The sequence below is a fragment of the Nipponia nippon genome, unplaced genomic scaffold (assembly GCF_047370975.1).
Source record: "Nipponia nippon isolate SJK-2023a ecotype South Korea unplaced genomic scaffold, ASM4737097v1 scaffold_2, whole genome shotgun sequence".
Taxonomy (NCBI): Eukaryota; Metazoa; Chordata; class Aves; order Pelecaniformes; family Threskiornithidae; genus Nipponia; species Nipponia nippon.
In genome coordinates this window covers 85,797,060-85,823,982 of record NW_028262336.1, presented here as the reverse complement: position 1 = coordinate 85,823,982, position 26,923 = coordinate 85,797,060, and the positions used below count along the sequence as shown (strand labels likewise).

Here is a 26,923-nt window from a genome sequence, read left to right as displayed (position 1 = left end):
TATCTGATTAATGCTTCAGGATAAGGCTTGTATGTATTGTAATAAAGCCCTCAGGCTTGATTTCTGTGGACGTAAAGAAAAGTTAGGGCACAGTTTCATGTGTTATCTGAAATTTGTGAATACTTTTTTTGTGAAACGATTGGAATGTCGGAGTATTTGATCCTTTGGGAGAAAGGAGGGAAATAATATTTCCTTGTGCAAATTCGTGAGGCTCCTAGCCCCTAATAATTCTGTCTACATCCAGCTTGTAAACTGATGTGGTAGCTTTGCACAGCATCATAAAGGTATCTGAAGACCTTTTCTTTTTTTATTAAAATCTCTGCTTGACAGTGATTACCAACAGGAAGCTGAAATTAAGAACAGAGCACCAAGCAAGAAGTTCATAGTTGTTTGTTTAATGCATCTCAGCCATCTCAGTTCTAATATTCAGTACGTCTCTTAACTCAGCTCTGGTATTTCATGGAGCATACTGCCAGTTCACTTTGTGGTTTTATAGAAATGAAGAAAATATAGAAGTATATGTTTTCAATTTAGAATTTAAGGCATGTTTATTCTCAAGCTAATGTATCAGTCTAACATAGTAGTGATTTGGAAGGAAAAAAATATCCTAAACTCCAAAGCCTACAACAAAGAAATACAGGTGGCGTTCGCGTTAATTTTCAACTATGTGTCATTGGGTGAAGTATTCTAGAATAAAATTGAAAACGCTAAGGGGGGTGGGGAAGGGAAAAACATGTACTTTTCCACTTGTAGCCCAGTAATTACAATTGTTAACTTTAACAGGCAGCGAGCCTGTAACCCTAACTGAAATATGAGAACCCCTTTATCATTTAGGGGGAAGGTGCATGAAAATGTGGCCGCGATGCAGACACGAAATAAAATCAGGGGAGTAAGTAGCATGTGATGGGATGCCTCTAGATTTATGAGGTCTCGAGAAAATCTGGTTGTATACGTTCATGTTATTCTTATAGGATCTAGCAAAATGGAAGAATCGTAGAAAGAGCTTCACTTCAGAATTGCAAAAGAAAAAGGAAGAGAGAGAAGAAATAGAAAGGAGAGCCTCTGAGGTGTCTGAAAGGAGTACCAAGTCACTGAAAGAAATGCAGCAGGAGCGGTAATGACCCTAATGGGAGTATTATGTTAAAGAACTTAAATCTGAGCATTTTTATTCCCTTGAATTCTTGAGCAGCGTTTACTGGCAAGTTGCAATTGATTCTGCAGAGATCTCAACAATTTTAGTTGCAAATTATAGCCTAGCAATCTAGGCAATTGAAGGATGGAATATGGTCTGCTAATGCATTGTTTTCACAGAATGTTAAACAGTTTTGCTCTATAAATGTTGTTTTACTCTGCTTTCCATAAATAAATGTATTGAGAAGGCAGTATTTGCATCCACTTTAAAGAGGTTAAAACAATAGTGTTGAACTGGATGATTGCCTTTTTTATTCTTGGATCAGCTTAACTATTTCTCTTTCCTCTACCACTGCATTTGCTATTCTTTTAGCCACTGTGGATAAATACAGCCAGGATTGTAATGTATGTTACAGAGCTGTAAACTTTTACTTGATTTCCCCTATATCCCCAATTATTCCTCTGGGTGTTTACAGAACAAGATTCTTTCCAAAGAGTAAAAAGTGTAAACTGAGTAGCACAGTACCATTTCCACTGGCGACAGTTGTCTTTTTTTTTTTAAATGCATGTATAACTGAAATGAAGGAAAATACGCACATGGCATGTATTCATAAAAGAAATTTAAAATAGTCTTAAAACAGAATGTTTTGAGTTTCTGAAATTTTTTTTTTACTTATTTGTGAGGACAAAAATTAGTCTCTTGAATAAAAATACAGATGCTAATTGTATTGAATGTCCAGTATTGTCAGAATCTTAAAAATTATGTGGTAAAGATTATCTCTGTGGTAGTTGTTCCTTTATGACAAAGGAATGAATAGCAGAAAAAAAAAAAACCTCTGAACTTCAGGACACCATCTTATTTTGTTATCTTCAAGTTCAGCATAGTATTTTCATAGAGCAGAGACATCAGCAGAGCTATACAGTTCAGGCAGTATTATGGGACTACTTTCTTCCCATTCTTTGCTCAATAAAATCTGAATTTCTGAGGATATGTAACTTGAATAGCTGTATCATTTTCTTGGCAAAGAGATATCATGGTGGCAACCTGATAATGTGACAGTAGTATGCCTGAGTGTTGAAATGGGGAGGAGGGGGAAGAAGGTAGATTTTTAAATATATTAGAATCCTAATATTTTTAAATGATGCCATTCATTTTTATTTACTGGAGATGTGTTTCTCAGTTTATGCTCTGCCTTGAACATTCAGTAGTTGACAGACGTAGGGCCTGCCTGTTTGTCAGGTCACTTTGTCTGGTATTTTAACACGCTCTGTCCCCATAGGGAGGACAGAGATCAAGACTCCTACGGGCTGCGAAAACATGAACGCAGATGGACGTATTCACTGAATGATGATGTGTTTAGTGAAGAAAAAGCACCTTCCACACGGTCAGCATCAAAAGATTACCTTTTGGAAGAAGATACCTCCTACAGCACGAAGGACAGCAAAAGTGCGTATGCCGCACAACGGCGCAAGGAGAACCTGCCGGAGGGCTCAGCCTCTCGTGAAGCTCCTGCTTCGCCCAAGAGCCTGGCAGAGGAGCAGAGCTCCGCTCTTTTGTCTACCCGCTACTCGGTGAATGCTCAAACTGGGTCAGCTCAGGTTTCAGCTTCTCTCCCAAGAAGTTACCAGAAAACTGATAGCTCTAGGTTAACATCTGTGGTTACACCAAGACCTTTTGGTGCCCAGTCAAGAGGAATCTCGTCACTTCCACGGTCGTTCACGGTAAAATTCCGCTTCATTCCCAAAGTTTTTAGATGTTGGGGGTTTGGATAGCTGGGGGAAGAGTCGAGTTTTAACATTTGAGTTTTTTTTAAAAATTGTCTGCTGTTTGATGAAGGCTGTGTTAATCGAGCAGGCAATTCTGTCATGGCTTTAGATGTTTACTCGTGTTTCTGTACATAAAGGCACTCCTAGAAATAATGATGATAAATATATTTGGTAGAATAATCTTTTTATTACTTGTAGTAAGTCTCTTTAGTGTTCCTTATGATAAAACCTGCCTTTGTCAGATGTAATTGTCTGAAGCTAAGTTAACATAATGAAGTGTTAAAGACAAGTTTTTCAGGTGATATAAGTTTCCTCTGCTCTGCTGACTTTGTTGAAATTGAAATTTTATGCTAGCCTAAAATTTGCCTGCTCAGTAAAGCACTGAAACACAGAAATTTATTTCCCCCTCCCCCAATTACTCTGTCGATTTTCGTAGCTTTCTCCTACATCTCAATTTAAAAAATTGTAAGAATGCAAATCATCCTAAGCAGATGATTTTAACAAGTTTATCTTAAAAAGTCTGGACTATTTATTCGGTAAGCACTTCAAGAGAAAAAAATATGTTGCTCTTCTTTAAAGTGGGTAATTAGTAATGGGTACAGTAACCAGAACTTCCATGAAAGGGAGAGGGGTTTTTGTTAAATACTTTAGATTGCTGAAAGATTAGGGAATTTTTTTTTTTTTTAAAGCACGTATTTACCAAACTGTCATTTTTGTCCTAGATGGATGATACACTGAAATACAACGGAGAAGTAGAAAAAGCTAAAAGAACTCAAACTTTGTTCACCAGCAGTTCATTTTCACAACCAGACTCTGCACACCCTCTCTCCGCTAGTGTGTTCAGAAGCAGAGGTGAGGAGGAGGAGGACGAGGAGGAAAAAGGTGTTCAGTCAACACCTCCTCCTAGTTTGGCATTACCTGTAAAATCCCAAGACCAAGATGCTGGAAGCAGTATTCTTAAACCAGAGTATTGCTCTCCTCCTGATTCTCTTTCACTTGCATCTTCTGCAGAAAATGTGAGTCTGCCAGAGCCTGAGGATTCAAAATCCCTGGTAAGTGTGGAAATAATGTGATTACTTAGTGTAACTGAACGCTACAGCAGAGTAAAAGAAAAAACTAAATACAATTACATCTAACGCAAGCATTTTTTTGGTAGTAAGAAAACAGCTCAGAGAACTACTGTTTCCTTTGATTTAGTTCAGGGGAAAGAGAATATTTGGAAAGCAAATAATTGGTTCTTTTGCTGCATTTTTCCCGTACCCTTTATATGTCCTGTGCTTAATTTTATTTCTCATTCTAATTCAAAATAGTTATTGTAAATATTGTTTGATGCTTGCAAAGTATTTGTTATTCTCCAAATTAGCACATTGTGCACACCATCAGGTGTGTCAGGTAGATGACTGATCCGAGCTGCTGTAGCATTCTTTTGCACTTGTAAACTGGTGGTGGAAAATAAAGATCAGCTTTTCAAAGGCTAGCCTTAAACATTAGTATCATACTATCCTTTTCTCCATCTGTTGTGGCTTGAGCCTCACGCCCCCCTTTTTTAAATAATTATTTACTTGAAATTAATGTAATTAATGTTCACATTAATGAATTTTAAAGCAAAGCACCATCTGTTTGTGTGTGTGCTTATCCAGGAGTTGGGTCTTTCAGTGTTTTTTTGGAATACGTATCTTCAAGTGCCGTTTCCTCCAATTGATCGTGTGTTTCTTTCTGTAATATCTAATGATGTGGTTCATACACCTTGACAGATTAGAGACGAATTCTTTGCGTTCCTGTTGCTGCTGTAAAAGTTAATTGTGCTAGTTGCTTGGGTGAGGATCATAACCTTGGATGCTGATTTATGAAATCACTTCCTGCACCAGCTTTTTATAAATTCAGTCACTTTGAACCATTCTTCTTCCTAATCACTTGTGGAAAAGGAACACATTTCAGTTTAATACTCCTGATACCCCTTGGCCATTGCAATGAAATTATCATAATTTTTTGAAACTGCGATAGTTGTATAAGGAAAGAGATCATGATTTTTCCCCCCCCGTGTTGTAGCAAAAACAGGCAGAGGAATTGCCGTTCTAATCAGCGAAAATGTTGATTAGATATGGGTTCTTTGTATCACTTTAAGTGAGCCAAATGAGAACAAAATGTGCTAGGTCCATATTTTTTTTTCCTGTCATTATTCACAAGTTTATAAATTGTCCTTCCTGCAAATGAGTGATGTGGGTTTCTTAAACAAGAAATAAAAAAAAAAAAAAGGCAAAAAAAAAATAAAAAGCTTGTGTTGTGCCTCAAACAAGCTATAACTTAAGGAATGCAAGTTCCATTTGATGTGTTTGTAAATCATTGCCAGAGCTGAGAGATTGATATAGCACACTAGTCATCAGGGCAATAACACCAGGTTTGTGGAGTACTAAGTGTTTTGGAGACGACCTGTCCAAATGATGAAGTTCAGTGTACAAAGTTGCCTTACTCCTCTGACAAGAGGTAGGTTTGAAGAAGAGCTGGGTTGGGACGGTAGAAATAAAAATATCAGCAGCAGTAATTTCCAGGAACAAACTCAAATTGAAAAGCTTTATATGTGCTCTAGCCCAGTGTGCTAACTTGTCTATTAGTAGATTCACTTTTAATGTACTGTTACTCACCTAAGGACTTGGATTGTATGGGAGCATTTGCAAGCTAGTAGCTGTGTTTTGAAGAAAGGACTAAATTTCTACCCTAGGCTGTAACGGGGAGTGTTTTGCCAGGAACATTTCATGTAACACAGTGCGAAACCTCAAGATGTTGCCTTGCAATATTGTTTTCTTCTGCACCCAGTACTGCTGAAGCTTCCTCTGGCTGCGTCCTGCCTGGAGAATGGCTAACTGCATCTGCTTGTGCAGTGCTCCCTGCAGCTGCCCGTTGCATCCTACCAACATATGAGCTTTGGGGAATTGGCTTAGAAACCTAGACTTCTAAATATTTTAAGTTAGGGAAAATGAATCCCAACCTTCAGGAAAGGTGATTCGCTAGGCAACTAAAATATAGGTGTACATTTTGTACACCATATTTAGTACACGTGCGAGGGTCTCCTCCATGCACGCATTCCTGGAATATATCTATTTTAACAGAGTTTGACAGAAAAAGTCTGTAAATTTTTTTTTCCTTTTATAACAGCATCAGTTCCATGATAATGAAGCAAATAGCATGCATTTGGGTATTTTAATTGTTTTTTAATGAGTTCACATTAAAATGTTAATGTATGCAACACATGTTCATAATATAATGTGGAATTGAAACCAAGTGTTGCAAAATGTTTTCCCAAAGAAATATTTCTGTAGTTTAAAATGGTAATGTTAGGTTTTGATTCTGATTCTGAAAGCATCTTGAAAGTCCACTAGAATGGAAGATCTGGATTCTAGCTAATTCTGGAATTAGTTTTATTATCTAAGGCCTCCATTACAAAATCCATAGCAAGCTAGTAGTATTTCACACAAAATTAAAGATGACTGTTCACCCAAGTAAACCTAGTTGCAACACTGAGCCTAAAGGAAACTGATGATGCCCACTGTAGGATGTGCAAGAAAAAAATAAGATTGATTGCTGTTATCTAGCTTTTTCACATCTCTGTTTGACTGATGCTCTCTCAGGAGGCAGTGCATTCCACAAATTAACAAGACTATCCATGAAGACCCATTTAGGGGTTTAGTTTCCTCAAATTTCTTACATTTTGTAGCATTGTGTTACAAAACATTTAAAATAAGAGAAATGCACAGCTAAATATATGTGTAGATATATAAATATAAATGTAAACTGAAAACATACCTGTTTGAATAAAAAGCAAATGAGTTAGTTAACTGACTTCAGTACTGTTTCCTTTGTCTGTGATGCTAATAATAGATGATTAAAGTGCACATTGTGAGCAGCCTCACTTATTTAGAGGATAAACTTTCCCTCATTTAGATTCCTGTGATACCAGATACTGTAGTGTCATGTTTTATTTTTCAGGAACAGTACAGTGACATGAGAATCAGTATAAACCAGAGACCTGGCCACAGTCGCAGCTTTGGGTTTACCACAAATTGGAGTTCTTCAGGGGCCTTTGTACAGACAGTTGAAGAAGGTAAATGTGTATTAACTGCAGAAATTTTTGTTCTTATGTTTGGTTTGCAGAGGCTTCTAAACTAAGGCATTTGCTGTTAAGAATGCTGCAAATATTTTAAAAAATCAGGTGGAGAATTTGAAAAAAAAAATCAGTATTTAGTTGGCTAATGTATTTCTGTGCATCCTCATCTCTTGAAACAGGTTGAATTCAGAAATAGCAAAAATGCGTTTTCCTAATCAAGGACATTTCTATAACCACTGAAAAAGGCATAAATGTGATTACTCAAACATTCACCAACCCCCTTACAAAACAGTAGTAAGGGGCACACAGAGACTTCTAATATCCAGATTGTTCCTTTCAGCTAAGTTTAGAAGATTTCACTTCATATGGTTTGTAAACACATGCAGAGGAAACTTTGGAGTTAGCATTTTTATTTCAATTTTCCCTTTCTAAGTCATGTTCAATTTTGGAGACAGTTAATATTTTTAAGCAGTTGCAACTTCTAAATTGATTTCCAGTGCAGTTTTTTCAGATGTGTTAATAGTGAGGAAAAGCAAACGTTTTTGTCTTGAAATGAAACATACGTAAAGTTTATTTCTAAGCTTTAGTAGTCTTCTGCAGAGAACAAGCTCAGTTTTCTTAATTAAAAAAAACACAATAAAACACAACAAAACAACCAAGCAAATCACATGTAATGTTTGTTTTCCGAATAGTGATCTTTTCCATTGCCAGTAATACTTGAGGAATATTGAATCGTGCCCTTTCTTTCAGCTAACACAAGATCATCCTGAGAAAGGAGAAATAACTAGAAACTTCTCATTTAGGTAGCCCTTCCTTATGCTTTCCAGAGAGGAAAAAAATACCGTTTAACAGCACTTAGTGAGCAGCCTTGATTTTTCCCCCCGCTTCATTTCAAATTCAATTTTTAGACCTCTCTTCACTATAGCTGGGTACTTCTCATAATTAGATTGTAACTGTTAATATTCACTTTGCATGAAGAATAACTTTCCATTTGCCTTCCCTGCTGCTAGGCTTCTGGTTTAACTATGTTACTTGGAGGCAGAGGGCTGTCTCCTTACACTGCCAGCTGTAAATGAGAAACCTGAGGGTAGTGAATGTTCCTGCTGGTCATTCACAATTTTGTGGGGCTCTATCCCCAGCTCTGTAGGCAAGGAGAAGATGAAGGTCTTATGGCTGTTACCTCGGTTATGCTTTATTACCGTTCTTGCAAGGAAGGGAGCAAAGTATAAAGACTGAATGGAGAATGGACTGTATCTCAGTATTCTTGTTTATAGCATGTGTTTAACATCTTTTTCTTCACAACTGACTCATGTTGTATCCTTATTCAAAAGCTGTAGCTTCCTTTAAAGTAAAGAAGGGTGAAAGAGATGGACAGCCTGTTAAAAGAGTAAGATGTGCTTTCAGCTGGGCACTTCTGAGTGTTGCATTTCCTGTTTTTAAGGATAAGTCATAGGATAATTCAGGTTGGAAGGGACCTTGGAAGATCACCTAGAGTAAATTCCCGCTCAAAAAAGCGTCAAGACTGAATTCAGACCAGGTTGCCTAGGGCCTTACCCAGGTGGGTTTGAGACCCTCCAGGGATGGAAACTGCCCAGGGTCTCTGGGCATCGCATAATTATCGTCTCAGAGAAAATTTTCCCCGCATATCCAGTCAAACCTTTGTCTCCGTTTATAACCACCGTGCTGTGTTCTCCTGCCATGAATTTCAATAAAGAGCAGGCTTTCCCTTTTCAGTGACCTCCCAGTAGTTATTGGGAGGACTGCTGTTAGGTCCCCCTGCAGCCTCTCTCCTCCAGGCTGAACAAGCCCATACGCCTCAGCCCCTCCTCACAGGGCAAGTGCTCCAGCCCTGACCATCCCAGTGGCCTCCCATGAAACTTGCCCCAGTTTATTGATGTGTCACTTCCAGTGGGACACCAAAACTGGACACAGTGTTGTTGATGTGGCACAACAAGTGCTGAGTGAATGGGATAGTCACTTCTCTTGATCTGCTAGTCATGCTAGTGTTCATGTAGCCCCACCACTGCCAGGGTCCCCCCAACCCTGCTGTCCAGCCCATCAGCCCCCAGCCTGTACTGTCACTGGGGTTAGTCCATCCCAGGAGCAGGACTCTGCATTTGCCCTTGTTGAATGTCAGGTTCCTGCTCTGAAAGGCAGCCCTGCCCTCCAGCAGATCAGCCACCCTCTCTCCTTTTTGGCATGGTTTGCAAACTTGATGAGAGTGTGTTTCACCTCCTCCTCCTCCTCCTGCTTATTGGTGACCACGTTAGAGAGGACAGGTCCCAGGATGTATGGGCAATGCTCCGCTTGCAAGCAGCCTCCAGGCTGAGTATGAACCATTAACCGCTACCCATAGAGGCTGACAGCCCAGCCAGTTTTCCACCCGTCTGGTTGTTCTGCCCTGTAGACAATACCATCCCAACTTCGATACCAAGATACTGTGGAAGATCATGTCAAAAGCCTTATTAAAGGCAAGGTGGGTGGTATCCACCACTCTCCCTTCATCCACAGATCTAGTCATTTCATCATTGAAGACAACCAGGTTGATCAAGCATGATTTAGGCGTGGCAAATCCATACCAACGGTTCCCAGTCATGTTATTCTCTTTCATGAGACCAGAAATAGTTTTCAGGAAGACTTTCTCTGATTGTCTTGACATACTTGTCATCCTAACTAGCTATATGATTTTCTTCAGGTGATAACCTGCATTTATCTTTTTATTACTTATAAATGACTGTATTCTACATGTGCTTTTACTTCCAAAAATTGTTAAGAAAACTACTTGGCAAGCAAAATTAACTTTTATAAGAGTTCTCAAAAAACTTAAGAGTTAAGCTTGTAACACGTGTTTCAGTGAGACCCATTTACTACCTATAAAATAAGATCATGCTCATTTTTAACAGGCATTTTCAACCTTTACTCTAAAAATTAGGTAAATAGAAAGCCTTAAATTCATTAAGATAGACATTGTTCTGCCAGCTTCCCCAATGACATATCATCTTTATTGTTTCAGTCCTTTCCCGTTCACCCACCCTATTTGCAATCATTTTTTGAGATGGTGTTGATGTAGGAGTGCGCATGTCTGTGATCAAACACTTGCAGGCATGCAGGACAAAGTAAATTTGACCCACTTGCTTCAAGTTTTAATTTTTTTGTATAATTCTGAGCTCGTATTTATTTGTTGTAATAACAACAGATGGGGATAGGTTAGAGATAACTAAATACACATAGAAAATGAGTTAATTTGGTTTTGTTTTCATTGGGGAGTAGTAAGAAAGAAAAATCTTTCACCTTCAGGGAAATTTATGAAAAACAGCAATACCTGTTTTATGTAATGTAAACTAAATCCTCTATATAGAGAGGATATATAGGTATAAAGAAATTATTGGTAAATACTATGGTCTTGGAGGAACTGGACAGAGAAAGGCAACTGGTACCATACAACTTTTGGCACCTGAATTGCCAGCTAGTCTCTGAAGACTTCTCTGGAGGTGAATCAGAGCAGAAGCCCAATATAGGTGCCCTGGTTTGCGCTCTTGAGAAGCCCTTTTATTCACAGACTGCAGAGGCTGTAGAGGAAGAGCAGCTGGCGAAGTTAGGTGCCAAAAATTGAGCGGTGTAAGTTGTCCTGGCTGCGTTAGGTCTACATGTGCAATCTAGAGAGTGCTGCTATTCATTCAAACCTGTATGGTCTGGATGTGTTTTTCTGGTGATATTATAGGAGGAACTATGCAATCTTAAGTTTCCTTCCTTTCCTAAAACCTGAATGATAACCCACTTTTTCCCTCACGTGCTTACCGTAACTGAGCTGAAGTACTGTTCTCGCCTCTGAATCATCCCAATCAAATTATCTGAGTAAAATGAACACCACCTTTTTTGGTTCCTAGGGCTCATTCTGTCACAACACAGAACAGGGGAATTATCAGTTCTGATGTCTTTCCTTGAGCCTAAAGCGTGCCTTGTACCATGAGCCTAAAGTTCAGTCCACATGTAGTCACACTATATGGTACTAAAGATCTTAGATTTTTAAATCAGACACAATTCCAAATGTTACATGATGTTGTTGAAAATAGTAACTTCAGTGGTAGTATCTTCAATAGTATCCTTAATAGTACCTTCCATTAATGGATTTGAAAATCCATTAATTCTTTAACATCTTCCTGGCTCTAAGAAGATGCACATTTTTTTCAGTTCATTGCCCATGTTTTCTTCCTATGAATGAAATGAAAGCCCTATCTTTTGTTCTCTAATATTGCTTAAAAGTAGTTGGTGTGTTTTGAAAGTTTTACTGATAACTGCTAATGGAGTTTTTAGTCCATACTTTAAGAAGAATGCAGAAAAATAGAATATGGAGCTATGCTCTTCTAATGTAGTCGTTAGTGTTTTGAACTATGATGGATCACTGTTTGGTGCAGTTATATTAGGAAACATAACATTTCTTAACTTCCTGGGGTGCCAGTAATATTAAAAGCTGTTTGAATCCTTAGTGGATGATCCAGACTTCTAGCAGCATTTCACTAGTGAGTCAGAAGGAGGTCAGGATGATGCATACGGTGTCTAAATTCTTCTGTCTTGCTTGTCCACATGTGTTTCTGATAATGTAATATAGTATTGTTCTTGGTATATTTTAAACATGATGTGTGGATTTCACTACTTACTTTGGAAAATGTTTCCATTGTGTAATTCAAATTTGTTTTATTAATGTGAGGATTTATTGTGCAATCTTTAACTACGTTTTCACTTAGCTTTTCCATTTTATATTCTGCTAAAGGAATAATTTTTAATGGAAGAACCATTCACATGTAATTCCTAAAAATCTTACTTAGGCAAGTCTGAGTTTCTCAGCTCATCCATTTTCTGAATTAAGTAGAAAAAAGTTTATTAGCTGGTCCTGTATGCTCTCTGTCCTTAGGGTAGTGAGATCACTTGCCAATGTTTAGTAGTAGATGAAAAAGAGTATAAAGTGCAGCCTGTCTTGCAAAGTATCAGTGGAATTCAAAGTCCAAGCTGTGATAAAATCTGCTCTTAATTGACAAAATAAGTAGAATCCAGAGAAGTCTAATGGGACAGCACCCGGCAATATCCTGAGTCCAATTACCACTCAATTCAGAGCTAACGAACTATTTTAGCAAAGCAATAAAGCAGCATGTTCTTGTCAATAGAGCCCAGAAAATGGAAATAAGAATATGAGAAAGCCAGCTTCTACTGGAATTAACAAAGTGGACGCTGGGTTTTTTGGCAAATAAGAGGATTACCCAAACATTGGCTGAATTTCAGCTAATCATTGGGTACAAACACTGTGGTGCTGCCTGTCTCTCGCTATCGCAGGTTATAAAGGTGAGTTACTGAACGCAAGAGTGGGCCCAGACGTTGTTTATTAAATGGGCTAGCAAGAATATGAATGCTTGCAAGACCAAAAGGCTGATGTTCTTTGTAATTTTTGTAAGTTTCAAATTGAAACACTACTTTGATATTAACTGAGTTTACTGACCTTAAATTACAGAGTAGCAGATTTTTCGAAGACTTTCTAAATATCCACCAATAAGCATTTCTTTGAAATTTTTTTTTTTTAATTTTTTTTTTTGCCCCCCTCTGTCACAACTGTGGTAAAAAAAATTGTGAATGGAGATATCATTTTATTTTTCTTCTGTTTTCTGCAGGTAGCCCTGCAGCACTTTGTCAGCTGCATGTAGATGATGAGATCATTGCTATCAATGGCACAAAGGTTTCACATATGGACTATAGTCAGTGGGAAGAAGCCATCGGAAGAGCACTAGAAACTGGAAACCTGGTCATGGATGTCAGACGATATGGAAAGAATGGTGAGTTGTTTCATCAAGCAGATACAGTATGCTCTGTAAGGCAAATAAGCTTTGTCTCTGCTGTACCTGCCAGCTGAGAGTCCTTATTACCCTTACAGTAGTAATACATATCTAAGCTAAGTAGTTTGCTGGCGTGTCTGTTGCATTTTAACACAACTTGGCTTTTTTTAACTACTCGTGCATTAGAAATGTCTTGACAAGCAAGTCTACAAAGCATTTGAACTACTGACCTGTCTCTTGTGCTCTGGCCTGTTTCTGAGAGGATGCACAGGTAAAAAAGTGTGCAACCTCCACACAAGAGAATATAACATTTTCTTTTCTGCCGTACCACAAAACTGGAGAGGGGCTGGTCTCTAGGGGATAGTAATTTTTAGAGCCTCTCTCCCTCCATCAGCAGCTCCCTTTCTGCAGGGAAGGAGGATCTTGTGTTCCTTTCTTAAGGGAGTGTTTCAGGTGGCGTATGAGCTTGTGGGTGATGTAGCACCTCTGTGCTATGATTTTGGCCATTGACCCAAATATTCTGATGCTGTAATCTCTCCAGGATAGTACTACCCATTCTGGCTAGTGAGAGTTTCCATCTTGGCTGAAGGCCTTGTAGCAGCTCTAGACTTGACGTGGGTTTAATCAGGATACCCTTTCAAAGTCCCAAAAGAATTTTTCCAGAGTTGGAAGTGTGACCAATGACTTCTTTGACAGTATAAATACAAAACATTAGTGGGAAGCTAGGTAGAATAAGTTACCAGCAAGTGGGGGGAGAAAAAAAAAATAGTGAGGTGAGGAAGAGAAAAGAAACAAATTACAACTTCTACAGGGCTTAGCACAAATGAAGAGTGATATTAGTGAAGAACTCATTGAATAAATTTTAGGTAGTGGAAGGGGAGAAATGAGGGAGTCTGAGAGATTATAATTTGTCTTTACCTCATCAGTTTTGCTAGTTTAGTTTAGACTGCCCTTTTTTTTTTTTTTTTCTTTCCCCCTTCTGTGCTTCCTGACAAGCACAGACATGAAAATGACAATTCCTGGATAGCGTATGAGTCAAATTGTACCTTGTGTGAGTAAAGTTGGAAGAATTTTCTCAATCCTTACTAACGCTAATGAAATAGTTTCCAATGAATACTAATTGCTGTGTAATGTTGAGCTGCTGTAGTCCGTATCAGCAAAACATCCGGTAAACTTTTACCTGGCTTATGACTAACACTTGCATTTTTGGGAAGGCGGTCTGCTCATAAAAGCCCTTTTTCCTGTCTTCACAAATTCCACCTGATTTGTGTGTCTCCCTCTTCTGTTATGTGTTTTTTTGTGTTATTTTAATGTGTTTTCACTAACTCTTGTTCTGTTCTTTGACATTACTGTCTACATTAATTTCTTGATCCTCCACATACCAAAAAGATTGGGGCAAAGACCAGCCTTCCCTGCCACATGTAAGGCATAAAATCCTCAATCTCACCAGTATGGCTACCAACATTATAGGTACATCTGAAAATAAATGGATTGATGCAACTTCTGGAGAATACGTTTCAAATGCTTCCACCCTATCAACAAAAAGAGATTTCTCCAGCAGCCTTCGAAATTCTGTGAGTATGTTTTTGAAGGGTCGTGGGATTTGGGGGTGCGGAAGAAAGTAAAAATGTAATGCCTTGATAGGGGGAGGATAGAGAAGAGACCTTGGAAGTCTTACTTGTACTTGTATTGCTTAAGGAACATATAGGATACTGCAAATATGGAGATGTAGCTATGTACTTATTAAGGTAAATAAAATGTTTTAAAGACTTGCTACTGTCCATTCATGAGTGGACCCTGCTAAGTGGTAAGTATTAAAATATTTGCAGACTGTGTTTTAATTAAAATGTATAGAGCATTTATTCTTTAGAAAAGACTACTACCTCCGTTATTAGTGTAAATGAAAGTTACAGCCCCAAAGAACAAGGGTATGTATACTTTCAAATTACTTGCAAATAACTCCCTGCCTGCCAAGCAGCTGAAGTAGGAAGATCTCAGCTTCTGGCATTTTCTTGCAAACCAATGGTTTTTATTTCAGCCACCGATTCACAGCTGGTTATTGATCCCCTCAAATGCCCGCAGTCGTTTTAACATATAATACACTCAGGACGTTTTAGATAGTTTTGTATCTTCCTGTGGAAAGCGTTCTGAAGTGTTTCATGATACACAGTTCCTGTCAGGGGAGAAGTGTCACTGGGTAAACTACCACAAATCTCATGAACCTAAGCCCTTTATTTTCTGTTTTTTTCAGGATACAGAAACAAAGTTGATAAATGGAATGCAAGGAGATCTTGGCTCTAGCGAACAAAGAGGTAAACTACCGTTGCTTTTCATCTGCAATTTGTGTGGGTTTGGAACAAGCACAGACACTAAACCTGTAATCATTGCAAGCTTTATACAGTGGGTGAAGCGAGACCTTAGTGAACTGCAAGCTAGACGGGTATCACAGAGATCTAGTGGCATCCAAACTGGGTGTAGTTTGCTTCCGCGACACACTAAGCAGTTGGAGAACTGACAACAAAGCAGTGACAACCCCCCAGTCTCGGCATTAGTGGTTGTAAATTCACTGTGCGGTAGGGGTGAAAGAGGAGGAGAAGGCACACATTTTATTGTAATTGCTACTGCATTGTGTGGAGACTTAGTCAGTATTTTTTTTATCGATTTATTTCACTTCCCGGGAAGAGTATAAAGAGTATTAATTTTTTTTTTCTTTTTTTTCCCCTAGTTCAGTTGTGAGGTTTTGGGGGTAATGGTTGTTTTACTCTTATTATTTTACTTTTATTCCTGGAGAATGATATCGATGGTTCTGGTATGAATAATAATTACTTACAATGCTATGAACAGTTATAGCCTTACTTGATGACAGTGAGAGAAACCAGGTACGTAGACTTCCTAATGGAACAGTAATCCTGAAATGGGAACTTTGTATTTCGTTTTATCTTGAATGTGCATGGTGATTTATAAAAGAGTTCCCCCAAGAGATCATTTGCCCTCTGGAGATGCCTTTCTGATGACCTTAAATGGTGATTAGGCTCCTCAGTCCAATTTGGCATCCCAGTTGAGGTGGCTTAAATTAGACAGGGAGAGTCTGAGTCCAAGTTTGACGCTTGTACTGTTGTTATAGTTGGACGCTGTTAGTGATAAAATGAAATACTAATCAGTATATGATGTAACCTACTAAAACTGTATTTGTTACTATGAAAGATTAGATTTCCTTTGTGTTTCAGGGGCTTTTTGTTTTTCTGAAGTGATGTTGCTGTAGATTGGAAGTCTAACAAGTATTTGTTATCCAGTGGTGATAGTCATTTAAAAAAAAAAAAAAAAAAAGACAGCACCTCATTGACTTGTTTGTATTCTTTGTATTTTTCAAATAGCATCTGAACCTATTTCTTTGAAAAACTTAAAAAGACGGTCACAATTTTTTGAACAAGGTAAACAAAAGAGCTAACATTTCATGTACTTCCATGAAATCATTCCTGCTGCACACTCTTCCTAACAAGTCTGGTGCTGGGTACTTTACCTCTTCAGAATTGTTTGTTGCAGTTACAACAAAGCAACATAATTAATTTCCCTTCTTTCCCCAGGGTCATCAGGTTATTCTTACAATTCATGGGTCTACCTTTGTGGTAATGGGTCTTTGTGTGTTCTCTTATACCTATAGCTGTTCAAATCTCTTCTGTGTTGTTCATACTTTTTTTTTCACTGGGTAGGAGTAAGGAGGATAGCACTCTCTGTTCAGGTTTGCTACTACCTACAAAACAAGAATAACATTGAATATTCCAGCAGAGGCTTAGCGCAGATCTCAAAGAGCTGTTGATAAAATGCTTAACTCTGCATTTGAGTTTATCTTGAGTTGCAGCTCTGTGCTTTCATCTAAATTGGTGGAAAAAGGCAGCTGCTGGCTTTCCACTATGTGATGGTGTCACAAGATCCCAAGAAGACCAATATAAATTCTGAATTGAATATGCTAGCTTTTTAAGGCAAAAAATGAGGCACTCAATTTTGGTTTTGTAGGTTGCTTTTTGGTGTTTTGCATGTCACAACTCACGTACTTCCACTAATGTTGTATGTCTGATGCTGTCTTCAGACTATGTATGCATTGCTGTTTTGCTGTAGCCTGAAAGAGTGAAATTCTGGCCCACTGGAAGTTCAGTGTGAATTTTGCCAATTTAGTGGAGCCAGGACTTTGCCTTCAGTGGTGATGGCTTCTGTTTTTCCAGAAGTGATATGTGAAGTGCCACGGCATAAATCTGTGTTTGTGGTTCTGTTTGCTTTTAAATACTTCTGCTGCATTGTATCTGCAACATGGTGGTATTTTGTTGTTGGGTTTTTTTTTCATTTTGTAGTTTGTTTTGTTTTTTTAAAGGCTGACTATGAAGTTTGGTTTTTATTTTAATAAATTTTATATCAATATTGAAGTATTTCACTTGTGCTTGAGGGGGAGGAGAAGGGCGTATTTCTAGAGTGTATGCTCAGTACAGTTTTGTTCATTTTAAACTTTTGACACTTTAGCTTTACAATAGTATGAAAGATTCTTCTTTCTAAACCTGTACAGGCTAGCATAAGCTTATAGGGGTGAGAGAAAAGGGGATCAAAGATAGGTGCTGCCTACGCCTCCCTTCAGCATCTCCTGTGCAGTTGTAGGAGATCAAGTCTGTTTGTCGTACTGTCACTGTGACTGTTCTGATCCGATAATGAAGACAAAATTGTGCATCTATAGATTGGACACTAGTCTGTGACTCGTTGGATGTCTTTTGCATTCTAAATTTGACCTTTTCTCCACTTCATGTGGTCATACTTCAGAAAACTGTTGCAACTTGTTGCTTTTTTTGCTCTTTTTTAACTGAAATTTGGACAGCTAAGTAACAAGTACACTAGCAACAAACAAAAATAGTGGTGATGCTTGGGAAAGGATTATACTTAAATTTGTGCTTCTCCACATTTTCTCGACTTTTAATATATTAGCATAATACACGTCTCTCTAATAATCATCTTGGCACAAGCTAAGACCAAGCATGGTAGCCTCAAATAGCATAAGGTTTGTGATGAATGGTGACAAGCTCGCCAAATTCAAGCATGCTTTTGGGAGTAGGAAAGGAGGACAGTTGGAAAGGGAAAATACGTGGTTTTGTGGTAGAGAAGTTGCCTGTGGACATCTGTTGCTCTTAATACACATCACGGGCAGTAGGCGAGTAGCTGCACTACCCTGGAGAAGCATTCTGGTTATTGGTCATGCTAAACAGTTGGGTTTCAGAATAATAATAGGTGTAGTAAAGAACCTCTGTAGTGCCACAGTGGGAGATGTACTACTAATTCAAGCAATTGCTGATGGCACTTGTAAGCATGTAAAGTTCTTAAACAGCTGCGCACATTAGCTGAAAGCACCTAATGAATTCTGACCTCAAATAAGCTCAGTAGGGTGAAACGCAAGCATGGCTTACTAAGGAAGCAAAAATTAGTCTGAAGCTTGGACTTTTGACATTTACACAGGTCTTGCAGTAGTGAGTACATACGGTTCTAATGATTTCTGGTTTTTGTCTTCCAAATCTCACAGGAGGCCCAGAGCCTGCAATGCCTGATGTAAGTACTGTTTACAAACTACTACTTAGTTGTATAATCCTGGTCTTTTCAAGAAGCCTGCTGCTTTCTATTGCTTTTTATACTGCTTTAAAATTGTGATCAACTCTGAGAGTACTAAGATTTTCTAATGTGTAATTGAATGGTTGCTTTCTGCCCCTTTGAAGAAAAGGCTAATTCAGGGTCCTTGTCACTATAAAGCTGTAGTATATGTAATGGCTTTTATTTCTCACTTCAAAAAAATACATTTTAAAATGTAGAGTGTTGATTACATGGAAGGAGATAATATTATTTTATTTCTGTGCTATATTAGCTCCCAGTCCCATCCATTAGTGCTCCTAGTCGTCGCGTTTGGGATCAAGAGGAAGAACGAAAACGACAGGAAAAATGGCAAAAGGAGCAGGACCGTTTATTGCAGGTATAATTAACCTTCATAATCATAGGCTGGCAATCCCTTGGGTGCAGCAATTGTTAGGGAAGAAAAGAAACACGTGACACCTGCAACTCTTCTTACTGGTGGCCTAAGAGGACTTTCAGATACATTTGCTGGGCTGCACAGTTAGACACGCTAGCAATTATTCAGCAAAAAGAGGACAATGCATTAGTGAGCCTCAGTAATCAAACACAGACTGAATATTCACTACAGACAGAAGTGCTCAATTATCACAAGGCTGGTATGCTCTTACCAGCAATGGAATTTAAAGGAGAAGCAAAGACATAAGGGGCAGTAGTCTTCACTTTTGAATATGAGTTTTATTTTTTCCTCTTAAGAAAATTGTCTCTAGAATGAGTTTTACCTTCAATTAGCGATACTGCCTTATATTCAAAGACGAAGAGAAGGCAGCCAGTGCCATGGTTAGATGCCTGCTAGCATCCTGTCGTTTAGCAATCAGCTAATCAGCTGCAATCAACCTGGTTCCCAGGACTTCTGTGAGTCAGGAAGCTGAACCTACTAATACAAAACCACCTTGATAACCAGTTGCTAGAGATGGAGAGAAGTGTTGCAGAGGGAAGGGGCAATGTTTGTCAACTTAGGATAGCACAAAAAACCAAGCACACATCTCTGCAAAGACCTCAGCTCAATGAAGCATAAGCCCATACAACCACGTTCTACAAGACACATCTCTGCAAATTAAGTTATAGTTAGTTCTCTAAAGTCCGTTGGCTAGGAGAGGCATCAGTGAACATCATTTACTCTGCACGAGCCCTCTTAAAAAGTTTGGTGCATTCAGCAGAAAACTGTGATGTCAAAGTACAGCTTAGCAACTCTGTTGCTTTTGGGGTGTTTTGTCATTCCTTTTAGCTTACAAACTCTGCAAGGCAGGAGCTGTGCCTTCCTAAACATATTTGTGGTCTCTGTTATGGTTTGGGTGCTCCATTTGATGCCTGAAGAGATGGCTTTAAAGAATGTAAACCTTGGCTCCCCTTTCTTGAGAGCAATCTCAGCCCTCTGCCATCATTTTTCTTTGCTTTGCTTCTCCTTTCTTAGTCCTGAAGTAGTAAATTTGGCCAGAGTAATAATGTTCTTTCTCTTCCCCATGATCCCAGTAATGAATTTTCAAATAACAGAGAAAGGAAGTGAAGTCTTTCTTTGCTTATTTCCAACATCTTAGAAGGAATACTTTTGACATCATTAAATATTTTGCTTTTCCCAAGACCTAAGTGATGACTGACAAAACCACTAAAACACTTACTGCGTACCTTGAGTGATGCCTTAAGATATTATGTTGATTTCATACCAAATCCAGTCATAGGACAAATTCGGAGGTCCAGAAACTGGTTTTGTTTAGATAAGCTTCCAAAAGACCAAGAGTTTTTGCTCAAACCAAATTACTGCCTCATGTTTCACTTAGTGATCACTTTATATTTGCCATATTAATGTGTCCAATTCCAAGTTAAATGCACTCACTCCATCTTTCAAGAAATGCCTTAGATAACTGACCTCGCATCTGTTGTATTCCTCATCTTACAGTTTAGTTCCCATTGGAACAAAAATCAGCTGTTACGAGACTTAGCCTGTAATAAGCCTGGATTCTCCAAAATCAATTGAGCCAGCATTTTGTTCACTCATGGCAGACTTAATGTCCTAGTGTAGCTCAAGCATGTTTTTACCAGGCTGGTCTGTTAAAAAACACATTAAATACCATTTTAATAACATTTTAATACCATTTTAATAACATTTTAATGCAAATAAAAAATACCATGTTTCTTATTTGCGTGCTTAACTTCAATCTAATCTAACAGGAGAAATACAAACGGGAACAAGAAAAACTGAGGGAAGAATGGCTACGAGCTAAGCAAGAAGCAGAAAAAGAGAGCTCCAAGTATTTTGATGAGGTAGACTATGAATATGTCTTCACTTTTGACTGTTTAGCATCATGATGGCTTTTTCTCCTAAGAGCAGATGCATGCAAGCAGGCAAATAATTTATTTTGCTATGTCATTTATCTTCTTGTTTTGGAAAATAAATTGTTGCCTATGACTTGGTAGAAAGAGGTTGCAAAAATTGGAAGGAAAGAGAAAATGGGATGTTTTGAGACCTGTTGAGCTTGACTTTTTTGCTTATGTATTGGCTAGGTAACTAACACCAGAAATATGTTGGCAAAAAGTTACAGCATGTATTAATTATTGTGACAAGAATGAAATGGTCACCTTTGCTGTATATTTACCTCCTGATGCTACTTGTTGGAATTCTCCTTCAATACTTCATCATGAGGCATGTTTGTAAGTGCCTGGCTTGTTACTGGCAACCAGTTCATCCTATCTCTGATAAATTTACATATCAAATCAACTTCAGATTTGCTATCATATGTTTCAAAATATTGATTGTGTGTAATGTCTGTAGATGCTGACTTTTGTGGCTGTTGCTTAGGGGAAGATGAACAGGTTTTTTTCCGGAGCGTGGGAGGTGGCTGAGATCTCTCTTGTCTATTGCTATGCGAGTGCTGCTTCAGGCATCCTAGCTAGATCAGTTGTGTTTATACAGTTACGAATAAGTAGGCAGTAATTTAAGGCTTAGGACTTCAATAAGAAAGCTCTTTGAGCTGTTAGAGGACTTTGTTGTACAAGAATGTAAATAATTTCATATTTTTTTTTTAATCATTAGAAGTTTGGATGGACCAGTCCTTAATTGACAAACAGTATTTGTTCTCTGCAATTACAACATATTTGACCACTGAAAGAGGTTTTTTTCATGTCTGAGAGAAGAGTCATAGGATGATAGGTCTGAGGCTTGACTTTCAAATGGTAGGAGAATGGAGGAGGATGGGGGTTTCCTCCACATGATGATTCACGTGAAATTCATTGGTTTGATGTACATATGCAGTGTATATCTTAGTGTATATGCTTTTAGGTAGGTCTCGGGTTTCTAAGTCAAAACAGTAGGAGAAATGCTGGGTATCATGGAAGAGTTTGTTTTTCATGGCGATTTAAGTGGGGATGGGATAGCTTGAAATGTAAGTGATACTTTAGAAAGCAGAATGTTTCACATAGTTGTGGCCACACTGCCTGCAGTGCTTGCTAAGGCTGACATGTGGAATGAAGCTCTTGCATTAGGAGAATGTGCTAGCAGGCACTCAAAAAAAGAAACCCAAGTACACCCTGGGTCTAGCATTGAAAGCGCTCAGGATGCTTTTTATAGTCTTTCCTCATAGAATAAATGAACTTTTTTCTGAGTGAGCAACCTGTTTAAAATAACAGCTCCCTTGCCTAAAACCATGATTTTTTTCTTTGCTACAGGAGCAGACTGTTCTAACCTTAAACACAAGGTCTGTCCTTGCACGGGCTCCGTCTGTGTCCAGCTGGAGAGGAAGCCCTGAAGCGAATACTCCCGAGGAACCAGAAGGAGATGGAGGAAGCGAGCTGGCAGGGCGCTTGCTGGGCGAGGGAGAAGAAAGGAGGAGGCTTCAGGAGGAACGGAGGATCCAGGAAGAAGCAGCCCTGCGTTTTGAGCAAGAAAGGGAACTCCAAGAGCTGGAGCTTGAGAGACAACGTAAAGAGAGGGAACAGCAATACGCCGAGGAGCAGAGGCGGCAGGCAGAGATGGAGGAGCAGAGGCAGCAGGCTGAAAGGCAGGTGTCAGTGGAGACTCCTCAGTACCAAAGGTGTGCGCTTGTGATGGGATATACTCTCTCTTCCTTCTGCATTAGAAATTCCAACACATTTCTAAAGGGAGTGCATGTGTCCTGAATATATAAGTGTATTCATGTAAGATTTTTACTGTAGATTAATCTGTCAGTGCAAGATACCAGAGGATAGCCTTTCTTTCTAAAGGTAGAAGGATCAGGCATACGACAAAGTCTTTCCCCATGAATCAAGTGCTCTATTAACCCACTTCAGCTTGTTTTTTAAATAGGAAGTGTAAATACAGTAATTACAGCCAAATCAAAGATGACCTGAAGCACTTAGTGTGAAGATTTTGTAAGAACCCTGCGTACACTTGTAAACTGAGAGCCAGTGGCTCAACATACAGTGCTTTCAGAACAAATACTAAGTTAACTCTTTTCCAACAAATGTGTGACTGATTTTCCAGACTCCTCCCTCATTTTAGTTCAACAGTGCAATAATAAAGTTTAATTGAACTACGGGGTTAATTTGTTGATGAGGGGTATCACGGTATATGAGTGAACAGATACTGTCTTAGATATCATAGCCTGTTAGAAGTACCCACTGTGGATATATTTATTCTAGAGCATGAAAAAGTCACTTCCATTCTCTTATTCAGCAGCTTGTTTAAAGCAAACAAATAAAAAAACCTAGAACCAAAAAACCCCCCAAGTATTAGTTTACAAGTGCATGTTCTTGCCTAGAAGTTTTCAGACTATTACAGGCATCATGGGAGATTAATCTGTCTGAAACGGATTAAAACAGTAACTTTTTTCCTTATGTCTTGTGCATTTAGCTTACTGCCTTGTGTATGACTAGCTTTGCTGTTTCTCTTGAGGATTTTCCCCTTTTCTTATCTTCAGTCATCTCTTATTACTTATATAACGCATGGTTATCAAGTTAAGTCCTAGGATAAGAAAATATGATTATAAAGTTGCATATATTTGCAGGGGAGATTGTGAGACCTGCAGTTACTTCAGCTCATTGTAAGTGACTGCTGCTTGAGATCCCTGCTGAACAAAGCAGAGGCACAGTAGTTACCATGGCTAAACAGGTTCTTCTTGGCAGCTGAGCCAGGGTATCTCTACAGTTTTAGCTTGCCCCAATTGCAAGATAATAGGACTTTGTGTGGTAACTTATCAAGCTGCTGCAATATCTGCATATCTAAATCATAGATATATGCTTTAGTCTCAGGGAGATATCATCGCTTCTGAGGTTGCTGCCAAAGGATGTGGTTTCCTAAACAAGGATGGCTTTGCTTAATAGTAAAGGAGCAAGTTCAGTGAAACTGGGATTTAAAATATCTAGTGTTAAATGTTTGGTTTACGATGATATCCAAAGATATGACTTGAAATCTGAAATGTTATATAAATATCTGTGAAGGCATGATACGTGCTACAAAGAGCACTGAGGTTGGGGACAGGCAGCTGGAAGAGCTTTGTCTGTGGAAGTTAGTGAGTGCTTCTCTATGGATTACCAACTGCACCTACACAATCTGCTAGAATATACGTGTAGCTTTTAGAGAACTGCTGTGTTTGGACAAAGCTTACCTCCTGGTTTTGAAAGGAATGAAATAATCACTGTCATATACTGATACTTGTAATCTTTGCAGCACCTTAAAAAGTCTTTGGATTTTTTTTCTCATGTATTTTCATGTTTCTAACTAACACATCTGAACTTTCTCATTTTTCTCTATATATACTTACTGTTTGTTCAATTTCCAGAAAATTTTTTTTGTTTAATACGTATTTTCTTTTATCTGTCTTTTGCTTCTAGACATTATGAGCGCTATGAAGTATCTAAAACAATAGAGGATCGAGCTGGCCATCCTCTCATTGACAGGTAATAAGAAATTCAACCAATGGGTAGGATGAAACATCTTCAGCAATAAGTATTAACCATTTTGGCATGCTCAGGTTTGGATTCCTTGTCACTTACAAAAATGTAATTTCAGGCAGTTTTTCTGAAAACCTTTCTTTTTCTGCCTTCTTTTGCTAGCTGTGCTTCTGACCGAAGAAATTAAGCCTCCTTAGAACTTTTAACTGTTTGGGTTTTTCTCCTTTTTTTCCCTTAAGGATCTGTTTTCAATATTTTTAGTAGGAAATATTTATGTCTATGTATTTTTCTGTATATGAACGTAATGTATCTTTTTTTTTTTTTTTTTTTTTTTTTTAATAGGCATTATGAGCGTTATGAAGTTTCTAAAACCATTGAGGAGCAACCTGGCCAGTCATTTGCTGACAGGTATGTGTGATACTGGATCTCAGCGTAGAGTGTAACATCACTGTTTCTGTGTCAGAAACCTTGGAAACTTCCAATAAACTTTAGCCATGGAGCTAAGTGAATACTTGGTATTACTGCTGTGTTTTGCAGTTTTTACGGCATGTTTTCATATTGAGGAAACAAGCAGCCAAACTTTTGGCAAATGATATGCTGTGCTGTAAACAACAGTTAGTCAGTAGGATTTTACTGGGAGAAGCTGAACTATAAGGAACTAAATATGTGGGTGGTACTAGACTGATCTGGCTGGAAAACAATTTCAGATAATATTGTGGTTGTGTCATAACATGCTACACAAACTAAGGTGCAGTCATCCCAATCAGGATTGTGCAACTTAAGAGAGAGTAAACAGGGAGGGAAGTGAGAGGCAGCAGCAGTGTATATATCAGGAAAATAGTAGCTGTGCCACTTATTAAGTTATGCTCTTACCTTGACTATTTTCCATTTTGTTTTGCTTAGTGGTTTGTTTGGGGCTTTTATTGGGTTTGCTTTATTTTTATTTCAGTAGAATGTATTAGCCACTGTGCATTTGGGCTCTTTGAATAGACAGCTTTTTCTTCTCCCTTTTAATAACTGCGCTATCGTTAAAAAATGCTGAAGTAACCTAAATCCAGAGCATTTGTATCAAGCCTTTGTCTTAGATGGCATCCCACAGTAGTTACGAAAGATCACCTCTGCTGCATATTTAGTCAGTTCTTGAAGTTGGAGTGAGCATACCTTTTTTTTATATTAAGAGGAACCCTGAAACTGATAGGGTACAACTAATGGATCTGTTACTAATGGAAGATCTAAATCTAACTTCAGAAGGAGCCTGCACTAAATAGTTACATCTTGGATATATGTGTGAGGAGGACACTCAGGTGCTGAATGCATCCCAGGCAAGGCTGACCTCCTTTTTGGAGCTCCTGTTTGCTACAAGCAACTGTGAAATTGTTGCATCTTCTTAAACAGATAATAAAAGAAGTCTGCACCTTAGGACAGGCAATCAGAACTTGGGGGAGCAAGAAATGTGATGCAGTTGATGCATCCTTTATTTACAGACAGGACAAGACTCCCTCAAAACGCTGTTATGCAGCCAATGCTGTACGTGTAAACACATTGCTGTAGCAGCTTTGAGTTGTGACCCAGCAAAGGATTTCTGTTCTTTTCCAAAGTATTTTAAACTAAGAAACTGGCTGTATTACTTGAGACTAATAATACAGCACAGAGGTGTTGCTGAAGCTCCTGCTCTGTACTGTCAGAAAACTAGCTTTTTGCCATTTGTCTTTCTGTATATTGAATGACATTTCTTGGCTAAAACTCATTAAAAAATTATGCTGCTGGGTATAATCAGTGAATGATAAATTTCCCGAGAAGAATCTACATGCAGTGTTTGAGGAGGTGTTCTGCTTACGGTCTAGTAACAGTGCTGAAGTATGGTTTAAGTTTCTCATGAAGTTAAATCATTTATAAACCTGCTTTGAAAGTTATCAATTCTTTGACTGTCTTACTGTAGTCTTCACAAAGCTTCCACAGGGGAAGGACTTTGTTTTTTACATATTTTTGTTGGAGCTAATGCAATGATCAGTTCCTTATACCTGCTTCATCACTGGGAGCTTTCAATACACAATTTTAACTTTTAATCAGTGATTACCTATTGACATCTAAGTATTGACATCTTTTTTTCCCCCCTTAATATCCTGTTGCCATTTGGGTATTTTTGCCTCTTGTTTTAAGTACAGCATAAGTTGTTGATGGGAGAGATGGTGAAAAAAAGGGCTCTGGATCTGTGGTCTGCAATGATAAAATCTTTGTCTGTGATGAGGTGTCCTAGTTGAGATAAAGAAATGAATGTTTTCTGTATCCTTAGGAATAAGTCCAAGTCAACTTCAGAACTGAATGAATTCAACACAATCAGAAATGGTAAGTACTGTTTAATTTCCATTATTTTTAAAATGTATTTTTTTGAAAAAAGGTGTATTGGACATAGTCATCCTAAAAAAATTAATTGCTTTTTGATAGCTGTATTGTAATTCAAATTCATACCATGCCACAATTTAATGAAGTTTCAACAGCAAGAGGAAATTCATATGGTCAACATATAAGCCTAGGACAAATATGATTAACTGCTCTCTTGAAAACCATAGCAGTGATTAGAAAC

General features: G+C 38.3%; 1 protein-coding gene across 16 annotated transcripts in view; it reads left to right on the top strand.

Annotated features, from left to right (window-relative positions):
• The window catches only part of LMO7 (LIM domain 7), a 132,664-nt gene that overhangs the window by 96,441 nt on the left and 9,300 nt on the right, over positions 1–26,923 (top strand). For 9 of the 16 annotated variants that reach the window (XM_087757051.1, XM_087757058.1, XM_087757057.1 and 6 more), the window contains 15 exons: positions 972–1,114; positions 2,412–2,853; positions 3,621–3,950; positions 6,883–6,997; positions 12,661–12,822; positions 14,212–14,396; positions 15,074–15,134; positions 16,197–16,253; positions 18,377–18,402; positions 18,713–18,817; positions 20,644–20,736; positions 22,138–22,502; positions 24,280–24,345; positions 24,682–24,747; positions 26,633–26,685. In XM_087757051.1, coding sequence (XP_087613177.1) covers positions 972–1,114; positions 2,412–2,853; positions 3,621–3,950; positions 6,883–6,997; positions 12,661–12,822; positions 14,212–14,396; positions 15,074–15,134; positions 16,197–16,253; positions 18,377–18,402; positions 18,713–18,817; positions 20,644–20,736; positions 22,138–22,502; positions 24,280–24,345; positions 24,682–24,747; positions 26,633–26,685 — 2,269 coding nt within the window. Of the gene's footprint in view, positions 1–971; positions 1,115–2,411; positions 2,854–3,620; positions 3,951–6,882; positions 6,998–12,660; positions 12,823–14,211; positions 14,397–15,073; positions 15,135–16,196; positions 16,254–16,406; positions 16,449–18,376; positions 18,403–18,712; positions 18,818–20,643; positions 20,737–22,137; positions 22,503–24,279; positions 24,346–24,681; positions 24,748–26,632; positions 26,686–26,923 lie in introns of all 16 variants that reach the window. The other 7 variants (XM_087757052.1, XM_087757046.1, XM_087757050.1 and 4 more) reach the window with 6 other exon arrangements.